The sequence below is a fragment of the Canis lupus genome, chromosome 4 (assembly GCF_011100685.1).
Source record: "Canis lupus familiaris isolate Mischka breed German Shepherd chromosome 4, alternate assembly UU_Cfam_GSD_1.0, whole genome shotgun sequence".
Lineage (NCBI taxonomy): Eukaryota > Metazoa > Chordata > Mammalia > Carnivora > Canidae > Canis > Canis lupus.
In genome coordinates this window covers 19694652-19711382 of record NC_049225.1, presented here as the reverse complement: position 1 = coordinate 19711382, position 16731 = coordinate 19694652, and the positions used below count along the sequence as shown (strand labels likewise).

Below are 16731 nucleotides of genomic sequence, written 5' to 3'. Positions count from 1 at the left end.
AGAGGGAGAAGCAGGCTCCCTGTGGGGAACCTGATGTGGGACTCGATCCTGGAACTCTGGGATCACTCCTTGAGCGGAAGGCAGATGCCAACTACTGAGCCACTTAGGCATCTTAAGAAGTGGAACAACTGATGATTTTTTACCCTACCTCAGGGTCGATTGTGTCTTAGAAGATTGAGGAAACAAGGAAAGAAGTAAATCTGATTAGTAAGAACTTGGTGACATGGAAAGGTAGAAAGTTTGGGCAGGCTTGTTTTTAACATTGGTAGTGAGCTGAGTGAAGGTATAAATGGAGGCCCACAGGTATAAATGGAGGTTTGGATTTAGAATTCTTAGATTCCTTGAAGTTTCTTATGAGAATGAGGTGGTGAATGGGAAACTCGTTCTTGCCCTGATTTTTGGTCTGCCCCCTCTCCTTCCACTTCTGGCTCTGCTTTGCATTTAAGAGGCCTCAAGCATAAAAGAAACATTCAATTCAGGATTTATTGCTATGATATTATATTTTTTTTGTGTCTTTTTAGGTATCTATATTTATTATTATTTATTAATTATTGACCTTTTCCCATGTGATTTTCTCTGCATAATTACAATGCAGGGTATATATATATATTTTAATTTATTTATGATAGTCACAGAGAGAGAGAGAGAGAGAGGCAGAGACACAGGCAGAGGGAGAAGCAGGCTCCATGCACCGGGAGCCCGACGTGGGATTCGATCCCAGGTCTCCAGGATCGCGCCCTGGGCCAAAGACAGGCGCCAAACCGCTGCGCCACCCAGGGATCCCTGCAGGGTATATATTAACATGATTAAAACACTTTATTTTATTTTATTTTTTTTGATTAAAACACTTTGAACTTGAGGAAAAGAAACCTATTTGCAGATAAAACCATAAAAGCTTGTGGGTGTGTTAGTGTGACAATGATTAGGGCATAGAAAAATCATGCAAGTGGACAGTCCAGCCTGCACATACAAACTCCATTAAACTCATAATTTTTGGGGGGAAGCTGCTTCTGGGCTACCTCTCAAGTGTAAGGATGGGCATGTTGAGTTGTTTATTTTTGTAGAATGGATTCTAGGAACAGGCTGGCATAGGTCCTGAAAGTAGGTTTGGGCTGCTTGAGCAGAGAGGTGGGGGTACCAGATGCCTTGAGCATATCAGGAAGGGTATGTCTGGGTTCTGGGAGGACACATTACCTTGGTCCCATGGACTCTTCCAAAACATGAGGATCTGGGTAGGGCAGCTCTTGTCCAGGTCTGTAGACAGTACTGGTTTGGGAGAAAGTGACTGTATTATTATAGAGGTGACAATTGTAAATAAAACATTGTTAGACACAGTTACACATGTGTCATTGATGTCAAGCAAATTTCAGATTTTTCAGATTAAAGGTAAATATGATTTTAAGGGACTGTATATGACCAAAGGGAAATTTGATGAATCAAAAATGAAGAAAGAAGATAGTCAGCTGAGCCTCAGATTTACTACTTTTTCTTTTTTCTTATTATTTATTTATTTATTTATTTATTTATTTATTTTTACTTTTTCTTTTAAAAAAAATTTATTTATTTGTGAGAGACATGGAGAGACAGAGACATAGGCAGAGGGAAAAGCAGGCTTCGTGTGGGGAGCCTAATGCAGGACTTGATCCCTGGACCCAGAGATCATGACCTGAGCCAAAGGTAGGTGTTCAACCACTGAGCCACCCCAGGTGCCCCAGCTTTTTCTTTTACCAGAATCTAGGGTGGTGATTGACATATTTAAGTGCTTCATAAATAATCATTTAACAATAACATCAATGGCCCCACATCATAGTGTTTTTGTGTGACAAGCACAAATTTGAAAAGAATATGGATTAAGATGGGAAAAGGGACATATTACTTAAGACAAATAAAAGAGAATAGCTGAAACTAGGAAAAATAATTTTGGGAAGGCTAAAGCAATTCTCATTTGTTAGAGTTGGAAGGAATGCTGACGGAAAGAAAAAGGAACTTCCAAAGTTATAGACTGAGAGAAAGAGAAATAAAAAAAATAAGGAAGGGCTATGTCCTCTGCGTGAGTCAGATGATATGAGATTAACAACTGACAGATCATACGTATAAGTTATGATACTACAATGTCACATTGGCAAGGTGGAACAGCACTGAAACAGGGAATTGAATTAAGTGGAAGAGGCAGGTATGTTAGAATTTGTATTAAATATAAATACTTAAATGCTGGTCTTGTCTGATATCTTTGAAACTCTATGTGAAAATGATCATAGTAGTTGCCTGTGGGAGAGAAATTAGATGGCCAGAGGACAAGGATAGGAGAGAAACTTGTTTTTAACCAACCATATATGTTGTTGAACTTTGTATTACTTAATAAAATTTTTAATTAATTAAAAAAGAATTGAAACTCTAGATGATGAAAATAAAGGAGTTAGTCTGTTTAAATTAGTTGAGTTATGTATCTTTTGAAAAAGGTATCCCTTAATTCTAAGATGATCTGCAAATGTGATCACAGAACTGGGGGTCATTCAGAAATAACAGACCTATTAGAAAGCAAGAGAAGAATAAATATCCTTATTTTTCAAAAGAGGTGAAAAGGTGGTCTCTAAAATTAGACTGGACATCTAGGCACCAAACTGTAGGAAAACTGAAGGATTAAAATGTAAATAAATTGCATGGGGATCCCTGGGTGGCGCGGCGGTTTAGCGTCTGCCTTTGGCCCAGGGCGCGATCCTGGACACCCAGGATCGAATCCCACGTCGGGCTCCTGGTGCATGGAGCCTGCTTCTCCCTCTGCCCCCCTCTCTCTCTCTGTGTGACTATCATAAATAAAAAAAAAAAAACAAATTTAAATTGCATGGCTTCTCTAGGAGTGAGTTATGTCAAACTAGATTTTTTAAAAATTGAATTCTTAAATAGGAAGGAAAGGGTGTCTTTATTTCAGTAAAACATTAAAAAAATCCTTATGTGTTTTTTTAGAAGATGAAAAATGGGTTATTTCACAAAAATAATTAACTGATTAAAAAATCATATCTACAGTGTTTATTACTTGATCATCATGTATCTGAAAAGATGTTTCTAGTGGTATCAAAATAAGTTTTCATACCTGGCTTTCACTTGTCCAGTGGTTTAACTGGAGACTATAAAATTCATACTGAATGATTAATGGGTAAATAGAAAACTGGGAGGAGGTGTTAACATGTTGGATTTTCTAATATCAACTTTTGATTGGTGGGAACAAAAGTCCATATTCTACAGGATGAAATGTCAGGAGGAAAAAAAATTCTGCACTTAAGGGCAAATAAATATTAATTGTCCAAATATATGATGGGGAGATTTGGGTTTATAGTAATCCTTGTAAAAAAGAATCGAACTTAGTTGAAAAGTGGGTACAAAGAGATTAATTAGGTAAGTATGATGACTCTGACATGGAATTTAATAGTCTCAGAATAACCTGTCACCTTTCAAACTGTTACAAAGTTAATTTTTTTAAAAAACTAGATATTTGGTATTAGGGACTTTTCTGTCGAAACCATATTGTAGATGATTAGATTTCCAAGCCATCTCATAAGAACATGTCAACTTATGTAGAAGGGTTACAGCTTTCCTGAGAGGAGCCTGAACTTCAGGATTTGGAGAGAGGGGGATCATGTGTTACAGTTAGGAGGAGTAGGTGGAAAAATTTTCTCTTTAATTTTTTTTTTTTAAGATTTTATATATTCACAAGAAGCACAGAGAGGGATAGAGAGAGAGAGGCAGAGACACAGGCAGAAGGAGAAACAGGCTCCACACAGAGAGCCCGATATGGGACTTGATCCCCAGTCTCCAGGATCACACCCTGGCCCAAAGGCAGCACTAAACCACTGAGCCACCCAGGCTGCTCCTTAGTGTTTGAGAGGGAATGGCTACCCCAAGGCAAATTTTGGAAATGGTGAAGCTTTCCATTGACCTCTGTGTGCATCTCTCTGATCTAGCATTCTACTGCCATGATATGACTGATACAATGTGGTTTGTACTATAATAGTGACATATATGGGTATCAGATGGAGAGTAATGAGCTAGTTTGTATTAATGTATGATTGAATTATGTGTACTCCATGACCTCAGAGTTAGCTGCATTTAACAATGAAACGCTTGTTAAATTAAATGAATTTAAAATTGATATGAGTTCAGTTTCATGCAGGGAAATAAAGTAGAATAAAGGAAATTCAGGTATTGTGGATAAGATAGTGTGGGGAGAAGGGAAAGATCCACATGGTTGCATTTGCTCCACCTTAAGAACTCTCCCTGAAGACATATATTACTGCTGTCAAGTGATTTGTTTCCCTCCCTTTGAATCTGAAAACTTGACTGGGATTTTAATCCAGTCTTTTTGTCTGCAAACCTTTTCCACTTTATAAAATAGTCTCTATTGGAGAAAAGTCCAAAAGTGGCAGATTTCAATTCAACATATGGAGGAACTTTATACAAGTAAATCCTATGGCACCTGGATGTCTCAGTCAGTTAAATGTCTGCCTTTGGCTCAGGTCGTGATTCCAGGGTCTTGGGGTCCACTGCTTGGTGGGAAGTCTGCTTGTTCTTCTCCCTGTGCCCCCCTCTCTCTCTCATTCGTGTGCTCTCTCAAATAAAAAAAAAAAGTAATCCCAGAATCTAATTGTATAGTGAGCATCTCATTATTTCTATTCATCTAAGTCCAGTACATTGTTGAGATGAAGGATGTTGTAGGAGTCATCCTTGAATTGTTTGGGAAGTACTCCCTAACTCTTGAGATTTTATGGATTATAAAATGCAAGTACCTGGGGATTCCTGGGTGGCTCAGTGGTTTAGCACTTGCCTTTGGCCCAGGGCACGATCCTGGAGTCCCGGGATCGAGTCCCGCATTGGGCTCCCAGCATGGAGCCTGCTTCTCCCTCTGCCTGTGTCCCTCTCTCTCTCTCTCTCTCTCTCTCTCTCTCTCTTTATCTCTCTCTCTATGTCTATTATGAACAAATAAATAAAATCTTTAAAAAATGCGAATACCCTAGATTACAATACCAACAACCTAGTAGGATTTTTATTTTGGATTCACATTGTGGTATTGCTATAAGGATTTGGTGACAATTTGTAAGACTTTGACCTTGCTTTAACTTCATTTGCAAAATTCTGCAGCTTTCTGGCTATTACTGCCCTGATCTCCAATCAATCAGGATTACTGAACAGGAGAGATCCAAAAGATTTTTATAAGAAACAGCATTTATTCAAAGAAGAATAATTACATATAGCCAAGTTTCTTTAAGGACTTGTTGCTTTATTATTTTATCATTTTGCCATGAAAAAAATGAACTCAACAACTTTCTTTACTTAATGTGTATTAAAGACATAATAAGAGATCTAGAAGATCTTGGCTGAATTAGGTTTGTCTTTTATCACTGGGTTGAAAAACATTCTTCTAGCAGGATTATATATGATGTGGATAATTTTTATTCTTAATTTTTTATTTTCCTCCAAATTCTGTTGCTCAATGTAGCTTTGAAAATCAATTGTGAATGGATTTCTGTGAAAGAACATGTTTCTAAAGGCTATGAAAGTCCACTTAGATCTTATTTTAGTTCACAACAGTGTCCTCTACTTTTTGTCCCTGATAGGAAAGAACAAAAGCAATGTCAGTAATCTTGACTTGATTTATATGTAGGATAGTACCTGTCATGAGGGGTAACAAATGAACTCCTTTGTGAGTACTCATTTGATAGAACTGTATGGTTATGGAGACTGAAGGACATACTTTATTATATATATTGGCTCTGGGCTATGCAGAAGGGTCACCATGGGAATATCCTATTTGTCAATTTAGATTTGCTTCTGTTAGAGGGAATCAAAGTGGTAGGTGAAATGATTGGAAAAAGCTAAAACCAAAACCATAACCAAGCCAATCTAAAACAAGACATTTCAATCCTAGAAATGCGTTTGAGAGAAACCATTTGGCAATAGTGATGGAACCTTTCTTGAAACATAACTTCTATATTTAAGATCAGTAGCTGAGAAAAGAGATTATGTTTCTACTTTTAGGAAGGAAATAAAACCAGTGAAAAGGGAAGAGAAACAAGATAATAAAGGCGTAAATCATAGGGCTTTGTATCTTATTCATATATATGTGTTTTAAAATTATGATTTTTTTTAAAGAATGTCAACCATATTTATACATGGGTGGTTAGAATGCATAATAGTTATGCTTTCATATCTATGTTTTACTTGCATAAAAGGATATTTGTGCCTGGGTTGGGGTTTTGCCAGGTGCTGGGGCCTGGGAGGGGGGTGATGGGAAGCACTATTCTTACTGACTCATATGCAGCAGAATAGGAGCAATTGATCATTTATAAGCAGATTTCTCTTCTTAATGATTAATAAGCTGTATCACCTTAGACAATTCACCCAACTTCTCTTGATCCCAGGTTCCTTACATGTAAAAACTGGAGATTAAAACCCGTGATTTTTAAAATTAAGTTTTAAATTTTAGTTCCAGTATAGTTAACATACCGTGTTATATTAGTTTTAAGTGTACAGTATAGTGATTCAAGAATTGTAAACATTGCTCAGTGCTCATCACAGTAAGTGTACTCTTAATCCTCTTTACCTATTTTACCCATCATCTCACCCACCTCCCCTCTGATATGCTTTATTTTATTTTCTTACATTTCATTTCATTTTATTTTTTTTAAAGATTTTATTTATTTATTCATGAGAGACACAGAGAGAGGCAGAGACATAGGCAGAGGGAGAAGCAGGCTCCCTGCAGGGAACCTGATGCGGGACTCCATCCTGGGATCTCAGGATCACACCCTGAGCCAAAGGCAGACACTCAACCACTGAGTCACCCAGGTACCCAGATATGCTTTATTTTAAATGAGTACCCTTAGTTAAAGTTATTTCTTCAACAGGAACATTTTTTACTTGAAGCATATTTCAGAATACTTCATATATTTTTATATCAGAATAAGAGTAATTTATACTTCCATTTGAAAAGGAATTCAAGCAATATTTTTTCACTTAGTACAATTTGAATATTTTTTTTCCAAGGCAAAAATGTCTTTAAAAATTAAAGGAATTGTAAGCACTTTGTATGAGTGGCTTGTGGTAGAATTAAGGACAGACTAAAAACAGGACACACAGGATAGTCTGGAAGGGGGCAAAGAGGCCCTGAACAGGCCTTTTGGGTTGTGTGTAGAAATGTGTTACATTTCAGAAAGCATATTCTGTCTCTGAAATCAAATGTGCTGGTGGGTTTTATATAAAATTCTAGACATTTATAGTACAGTTGACCCTTGAACAATGCGGGGATTCAGGGCATTGACATTCCCCCTCCCTGCACAATTAAGAATTGGTATATAATTTGCCTCTGTTTAAAAAAAAATTATGAGAGTGCCTGGGTTACTTAGCTGGTTAAATGTCCAGCTCTTGATTTCAGCACAGATCATGATCAGGGTCATGAGATTGAGCTCTGTGTTGGGCTCTGTGCTGGGTGTGGAAGCTGCTTAGGATTCTTTCTGTCCCTCCCTCTCTCTGCCTACCTCCCTCAAAAAAACCCAAATAAACAAATTTGTTATTAATCTAAGAATTAGAGTTCACCAAAATAAGAGTTAATGAGGATGGTTTTTTAGTTATAGGATGGTTTCATGTGTATGTCTCTCTGCATGCGTGTCAAGTGTACAGTGTGGAAAGGCTTTGGTGAAGCACTGATCTTTCCACTTCCACATACACATGGTGATCATGATTATTTTTGGAATACACACAATAACATATTTATGGATCTATGGAAGGATCCACTAGAGTAGGAGAGGTTGATGAGCCAAGAGATGCTGATTTTATGGAACTAGGCCAATGGGTGTTGAAAAAGTCTAGGAGGACAATGGGAATAGACTCTCAGGGGGAATGTTTGGGAGGGAATATGGGCCCTACCCTGAGACTCTGGTATCCTTGGGGTTGGAGGCAAGGGTATAGAAAAAAGAAAAATCCTCTCTCCTAGAATCAGTGGGATTGAAAGGAGTTTTGAACAGATTGATTCTGGAGAAGAGAAACACCATGAAAATGTGTACTTATTCTTTGCTTCTTTTTTTCCCTTTTCCCTCATTTGTACTTGTGATAATGTTTAATGTATAAAGTAGGTATGGCAACAGGTTCATAACAATAACCGATAATAAAATAAAACAATGATAACAATATACTGTAATAGATATTATGTGATATGATCTCTCTCTTTTCTTCAAAATATCTCCTTGGACTCCATCTTTATCTTGAGATGAAATGAAGTGAGGTGAATAACCCAGGCGTTGTGATGTAGCATGAGCTTCTTTTTACTTTCTGATGATAAGGTAGAAGAAAAATCATCTGTTTCTGGACTGGATCACGATTGACTGTGGGTAACTGAAGCCACAGAAAGGAAAACATGTAGATAAGGGGGGACTACTGAAGTACTTCCTAATTATTTTTGTTTTAGTTTCCATGGGTGCCATAAGGAATATCTGAATATTTTCTAGGGGAAGAATCTTATGTTCTCTTACCTGCAAGTATAGGAAACTATAGAAGAAAGTGGGTAATGTCAGGGTGCCTGGGTGGCTCAGTGGTTGAGTGTCTGCCTTTGGCTCAGGTGATGAGTCCAGGGTCCTGGGACTGGGTCTCACATGGAGCTCCCTGCATGGAGCCTACTTCTCCCTCTGCCTGTGTCTCTGCCTCTCTCTCTCTGTCTCTCATGAACAAATAAATAAAATCTTAAAAAAAAATAGGTAATATCTAAGTAGGAAGGTTTTTGCATTGATAATAACACATATTTCTATAGACTTAAAATTTTTTTAACAGACTAAGATACATGTTTCTTACTGCTTATCTCTGTGGGCCTTTAGTAAATGCTTGACTGTGAATAAGTTAATACACATTTGTGGGCTTGATGGGCGATAGTTTTTATGGCCAATTTGTTAATTTGAATTATGATATAAATGCCACAAATGGTCATTTGAATTATTTGTGTATTCTTATGTAAATATCTCACTGATTTTAAGATTAATGGTAATACCTTAAAGATGGCTAGTCATTCTTTTCTTATTTTGTCTTGCCTGTATAGCAATCTCTTTTCTCTTTTTATAATAACTATGACAATTTAAATTAGTCTATTTTCTGTATAGGAAAGTAAATTGCCCCTAGCTTTCTTCTTCAATCAAAACACTCAAGCAGTTCCCCAAACAAATAGAGATGTATCACGTTTTCCAAAGTCCTACTTGGCTCCTCATCTGAGTTATCATTAATAAGAACAAGCAAAATATGAGCGCTGGCTGCCTCAGTGCTATGATTTCTTAGAAGTCAGAGGACTTGCATGCTGTAAGTTATGTCTCACCAACCTGGCTGTTTTTTTTATTTAAGACTCCTGAACAGATGCAAACCCACCCTGGGTTATTATTTTAGTTATGAACATACTAGCATAGATTACTTTGTTAGAGGATCTAAGCCTAGACCACACGAGCTTGGAAAACACCTAGGGAATATCTCATTTCTCTGTTGGTAGACTTGTCACCCTGGTCCTCTGAGGGTTACAGTCGATATCAGGAAGAGGTGCTGAATACAAATTTCATGCACTCTATAATTTTCATTAGCGCTTCCCTTTAGAAAGTATTTTTTTTATTAATAAGTGTCTCTTTGTTTTTGTGCACAGGCAGCATGTCAGCTGAAACACCAATCACACTGAATATTGATCCTCAGGATCTGCAGGTCCAAACATTTACTGTAGAGAAGCTACTGGAGCCGCTCATAATCCAGGTATTAAGACCATGGAAATGAAAAATGGGAAAAGTAGATAGCAAATCAAGGGAAGATTTGATCTTTATAGAGTGAATATGTCATCTAAAATTGCTTTTTAAAATGCTGTTCAAATATAAAAAGTATATATTTAGTAGTAATAAAATATTTTGGAAAGTACCCCTTCTCCCCTCTGATTCTATTTTAAAAGCAATAGCCATGGTGTCACTGGGTAGCTCAGTTGGTTAAGCATCCAATTCTTGATTTTGGCTCAGGTAATCATTTCTAGGGGTTGTGAGACTGAGCCCTATGGGGGTCCATGCTCAGTGTGGAGTCTACTTGTCTCTCTCCCTCCCTTCCACTTGTGCTCTCTCAAATAAATAAATAAAATCTTAAAAAAAGTAACAGCATAAAAATATATACATACAACTTTCAAAGTAACTTTATATGAAATCTCTTGTTTTATAGTCATGAAAACTGAATGAGGTAGGCAGCATGGTTAAAACCATCTTTATAATAGATGAGGAAATTGAGCCTAGAGAATTTCAATGACTTGTCCCAAGGCACATGGTGGCTCATTTGTCAAATAGGAAATTATTTTTAAAATACCAAAATGTATGAGAAAAACAGCTCTTTAAGACACTGTGTGGTGAAGTCTTTCATAAAGTCAGTAATCCTTTTATGATATACATCATGATTTTCTGACTTATTATGCAAGTCCAGATATTATTTATTGGAGTTCTTAAAGCAGAGCTTGAAAAAACTTATATTATGCTATAGATTTAAATATTTGTCCTTAACCTAAAATTTGTAAAGGAACTTCCCTTTAGGAAGTTTACCACACATTATACCTCCTAAGAAAAATTAACTTATTTTCTTTTATTCAAGTATAATTAACATACAATGTTACATTAGTTTCAGGTATACAATATGATTCAACAATTCTGCACATTTCTCAGTGCTCATCGAGATAAGTGTACTCTTAATTCCCTTTATCTATTTCGCCCCATCCCCCACCATGTTCCCTCTGGCAACCACCAGTTTATTCTCTGAATTTATATGTCTGGTTTTTTGTTTGTTCATTCATTTGTTTTGTTTCTTAAATTCCACATTTAAGTGAAATCATATGTAACTTGTCTTTCTCTGACTGGACATATTTCACTTAGCATTATACCTTCTAAGTCCATCCATGTTGTTGCAAATGGCAAGATTTCATTCTTTTTAAATGGCTAATAGTCCATCATATATATGTATACACATGTATTCATACACATATATATCTTCTTTATCCATATATCTATTGATGGACATTTGGGCTGTTTCCATAATTTGGCTAATGCAAGATGATGCTGCAATAAATATGGGGGTGCATATATTTTTTGAATTACTGTTTTTGTATTTTTTGGGTAAATATCTAGTAGTGGAATTCCTGGATCATATGGTAATCCTATTTTTAATTTTTTGAGGAAACTTCATACTGTCTTCCACAGTGGCTGCACCAGTTTGCATTCCCACTAACAGTGCATGAAGGTTCCTTTTTCTCTGCATTCTTGCCAACACTTGTTGTCTTTTGTGTTTTTGATTTTAGCCATTCAGAGAGGTGTGAGGTATTATCTCGTGGTTTTGATTTGCATTTCCTTGATAATGAGTGATGTTGAGCATCTTTTCATATGTCTATTGGCCATCTGTCTGTCTTCTTTGGAAAAATGTTTATTCATGTCCTCTACCCATTTTATAATTGGATTTTTTTTTTTTTTTTTTGGTGTTGAGTTGTATAAGATCTCTATACATTTTAGATAGTAACCCTTTATTGGATATATAATTTGCAAATATCTTCTCCCATTCAGTAGTTTGCCTTTTTGTTTTGTTGATGGTGTTCTTTGCTTTGCAAAAGTTTTTTATTTTGGCACTGTTCCAATAGTTTAATTTTGCTTTTGAGTCCATTGCCTTAGGAGACATATCTAGAAAAATATTTCTACAGCTAACGTAGAAGAAATTACTGGCTGAATTTTCTTCTAGGAATTTTATGGCTTAAGACCTCATATTTAGGTCTTTAATCCATTTTGAGTTTATTATTGTGTTGTGTAAGAAAGTGGTCAAAGATCATTATTTTGCATGTAGCTGTCCAGTTTTCCCAGCACCATTTGTTAAAGAGACTGTCTTTTCCCCATTGTATATTCTTGCCTCCTTTGTCATAGATTGACCATTAATAAGTGCGGGTTTATTTCTGAATTCTACTCTGTTCCATTGATTTAGGTGTCTGTTTTTGTGTCGGTACCATACTGTTTGGATTACTGTTGTACTTTATCTTGAAATCTGGTATTGTGATGTGTCTAGTTTTGTTCTTTTTCAAGATTGCTTGGACTATTTGGGGCCTTCTGTGGTTTTATACCAATTTTGGGATTATTTATTTTAGATGTGAAACATGTTGCTGGTATTTTGATAGGGATTACATTAAACCTGTACGTTGTTTTGGGTAGTATTGGTAGTATTCTATGAGCGTGGGATATCTTTCTGTTTGTTGGGTCTTCTTCAATTTCCTTCATCAGTGTTTTATAAGTTTTGAGGTAGAGTTCTTTCACCTTGCTGATTAAGTTTATTCATATGTATTTTTTTCTTTTAGGTGTATTTGTAAATGAGATTGTTAGATTACCCTTTTTCTAAGGCTTTGAAGCACTCAAAGGTTATTTGAGTGAGAAACTGCACGGATTTTACCTCTGACACTTTAACAGTGTTCTGCTTATATTATTTGTGGGGTGGGTCATGGGGAAGGGAGTAACTCAGAATAGCCTTTGTACATGTTTTCACTTAGTACACACATAGTAGATATCTGCTACTGGGAAGACAAAACAAATGCTTCACTTGAAAGCTTAATCATGTACTTTGACAGTCTTAACAGCACTAATATCTGGTATGAAATTGATACATGAAAACTTCATTAAAATCCCTATCTCAAAAAAAAAAAAATCCCTATCTCAGCCCCTTACTGAATGCTCTCATGTCAAAAAGAAACAAAAAATATATTTATTATTTTTCTGATTAAGTTCACTGAAAAAAATGGAAAGTAAAACAAAACCACAAACAAAAAAGAGAATAAAAACCACTCATAATTTTAGCACCAAGAGATGAACATTAATGTTTTGCTGTAGTTACTTACAGTACAGTAAAATTATGGGTGATTTTTATTATTCTTAGAACTTTATAATATTAAAGAATATATATATTATATATAATATATATGTATACATATATATGTATACAGAGAATATATGTAAACTACATATAAAGAATAGACATGTTATATATAATATATATCTTATATATACAGAGAATATATGTAAACAATTAAAGAATATATATGTTATATATAATATATATCTTATATATACTGACTATATATGAACAAAGGTGGAAAAATACTATATATATGTTTTTATCTCACGATTCTATTTAAAATGATATTTTGACAACTTTTCCATTCTTTGTAAGCATAATTTAATAAAATTGCTATTTAATTATCTATCATATTGCTGTATCATAGTTTGCTAAAGTAACCTCCCATTTTTGGACATTCAAGTTGTTTCTCCTTTTTACGTTTTTTTTTTTTTTTTAAGATTTATTTATTTATTTATGATAGACATAGAGAGAGAGAGAGAGGCAGAGTGTGTCACAGGCAGAGGGAAGAGCAGGCTCCATGCCGGGAGCTCGATGTGGGACTGGAGCCCGGGACGCCAGGATCGCGCCCTGGGCCAAAGGCAGGCATTAAACCGCTGTGCCACCCAGGGATCCCACCTTTTTATGTTATAAATAAGGCTGTGCTGAACATATCTGTATATAAATTTTTGTCATCATTTTGAATTGTTTCCCTAGGATTAGTTACTAAATGCAAAAATAAGTGACCAAGATATGAGAATTGTTATGCTTTTTCAGATGTATCACCAAGTTTTTTTGTGAAATTTTAAAAAGAATTCTCACAAGTCATTTAAGATTTTGTTCCTATGCAATTCCCAGGTGTGAATAGGGAAATGGCCTTCATTTTGATGATGGCTTGTAAAAGCTAGTACATTTATGTGACTGCATAATCCTTATTTGTCCCGTAACAATAGAACATTAGAATTGGTCACTTAAGACTTGCTAATCAGGAGACCCTCCAAAATGGTGGAAGAGTAGGGGATTCTATTTTCATCTGGTCCCTGGAAATCAACTAGATAGATAGTTATCAAATCATTCTGAAAACCTACAGAATCAGGTGGAGATCTGAGGAAAGAATTATTACAATCCTATAAATAAAAAAGCAACCACTTTTTGCAAGGTAGGAGGTGAGGTGAGGAGACCTTGATCTGAGGCAATACATTGGAAATAAACCTTGGGGGAGGGAGCCTCTGTAAGCTCAGTACCAGAAAGACTTATAAGCAGCAGAACATGAAATTAGAACTTTTAGAAGTTTACCTGAAAGGCACTCAGGAGGCAAAGCAAGGTGGAATCCCAGGTGGGACAGCGTGGTCTCAGGATCCCCGGGGTCACAAAAATAATAGAGGGGCCTGAGTGCAACAGAGTTCCCAGGTATTGCAGCAGGGAAGCCAGTTGCAAACAGAGACCAGGCACTGGCTTTCTGCTGGGTGTTGCCATAAACTGAGAACCACTGCACTGTTGGGGACTAACATTCCCAGTGAGAACTACCCTCCCTCAGCAAGAGGCAGAAGAGGGAGACATCCCCTTCCTACCCTAGGAGGAGCCTCATAGGTGCTGGCTGTAAGAGTCCATAAAGTTTGGAGACTTGAATCCAGGTGGAGTTTTTGGGTCTCAGGCTGGGTGACAAGAGTGCAGATGGAAACCAAGGAAACAAGAGTGATTGACCACTTTTCTCTGAGGGCTCACTGAAAGGTGAGGAACAGGAACTTAACCTTCTGGGCTAGAGATTGAGGTGTAGCCATTTTCAGCAGCTGCCCCCCTACCCCCTGATACCAGCCTGTCAAGAGCAGTACAATTTCCCTCTGGGCAAAGACACCTGAGAATCTGTGTAACAGGCCCCTCCCCCAGAAGACCGGCAGGAACTTCAGTAAATACCAAGTTTACTTATACCGAACTATAAAACTGCAGCTCTTGGGGAAAGAAGTATATAGCATTTGTGTTTTTTTCTTAGTATTCTTTAGTCCTTCGGTTTTATATTTTATTATCCTTCTTAGCTGTTTTCTTATTTTATCAATTTTTTAAAAGACTTATTTATTTTCAATTTTTCACTTATGGTTTATATATATTTCATTTTTGGCTTCCTTTCATTGTATTCAGCTCTATTTATATATATGTATATATATATGTGTATATATATATATATATATATTTTTTTTTTTCTTTCTGACCTATTTTGGGAGACCTATTCTAGTTTCTTCTAACATGCAGACCAGATACACCCAGGATCTAGTTTACTGTTCTGTTCTCTTCAACTTCTTGTCTGATCTATTCTCATTTTATTCCCATTTTACCCCCTTTTCTTTTCTGTTTTGTTTCTGCTCTCTTCTGATTACTAGTATATATTTTTCTGGTATAACTACTATTCATTAGTCCTTCAGTTTTATATTCTTATCTTTTTCAACTATTTTCTTATCAATTATTTTTTAAAGTCTTTTTTAATTTTCATTTTTAACTTACAGTTTATATATATGTATATATTTCATCTTTGACTTCATTTCATTGTATTCAACTGCAATTTTGTTATATATATAACAATATATATGAATATATGAATATATATATATATTCATATTCTTTCTTGTCCATTTTGGAATCTAATTTCTTCTAACAAACAGACTAAAACACACTCTGGATCCAGTTTATTCTGTTCTATTCTACTTCTTGTTTGATTTTATTCTTAGTTTTTTTTTCTTTTTGGTTTCTCTTCTCTTCTAGTTTGTGTGGTGTATATTCTCCTGGTGTCATTGTTGCTATATTTGTATTTTCTCTGTCTTTCATCTAATCTTTTTTGGACATAATGACAAGATGGAAGAACTCACCCCTAAAAAGAGAACAAGAGGCAGAACTCACAGCCAGGGATCAAATAAATATGGATATAAGTAAGATGTTGGAACTTGAATTCAAAATAATGATTATAAAGATACTAGCTGGGCTTGAAAAAAACATAGAAGACACTAGAGAATCCCTTAGTGGAAAAATAAAGGAACTAAAATATAATCAGGTCAAAATAAGAAAAATTGAATTCTGAGATGCAGTAAAAAATGGAGGCTCTAACTGCTAAGATAAATGAGGCAGAAGAGTCAGTGATAGATGAAGTGAAGATGAAATGATGGAAAATAAGGAAGCTGAGGAAAAGAAAGATAAACAACTACTGGATCATGAGGGGAGGATTCAAGAGATCAGTAATACCATAAAGTGAAACAATATTAGAAAAATTGAGGTCCCAGAGGAAGAGGAAGGAGAAAGAGAGAGGGGTAGAAGGGTTATCTGAATAAATTATAGCTGAGAACTACCCTCATCTGGGGAAGGAAAAGGCATTCAAGTCCAAGAGGCACAGATAACTCCTCTGAAAATCAATAAAAATAGGCCAACACCCTGATGTATAAAGAGAAAATCCTGAAAGCAGTACAGGAAAAGAAGTCCTTAACCTACAAGGGTAGAAATATAAGGCTGGCAGCCAACCTGTGCAGAGACCTGGCAGGCCAGAAAGGACTGGGATAATATATTCAATGTACTAAATGAGAAAAATATGCAGCCAAGAATACTTTATCCAGCAAGATTTATCATTCAGAATAGAAGGAGAGATAAAGAGCTTCCAGGACAAACTGAAACAAAAAGAATTTGTGATCACTAAATCAGCCCTGCAAGACATATTAAAGGGGATCCTTTAAGCAAAGAGCCCAAAAGTAACAAAGACCAGAAAGTAACAGAGACAATATACAGAAACAGTGACTCTACAGGTAATACAATGGCACTAAATTAATCTTTCAATAATTATTCTAAATATAAATGGAC

The 16731-nt window shown here is 35.9% G+C and overlaps 1 protein-coding gene across 7 annotated transcripts in view; it reads left to right on the top strand.

The window, feature by feature from the left end:
- The window catches only part of CTNNA3 (catenin alpha 3), a 1666571-nt gene that overhangs the window by 37657 nt on the left and 1612183 nt on the right, over positions 1-16731 (top strand). For 6 of the 7 annotated variants that reach the window (XM_038534067.1, XM_038534068.1, XM_038534070.1 and 3 more), the window contains exon 2: positions 9662-9765. In XM_038534067.1, the coding sequence (XP_038389995.1) occupies positions 9667-9765 (99 nt within the window). In that variant the 5' untranslated portion in view covers positions 9662-9666. Of the gene's footprint in view, positions 1-9661; positions 9766-16731 lie in introns of those variants that run through there. The other variant, XM_038534069.1, reaches the window with a different exon arrangement.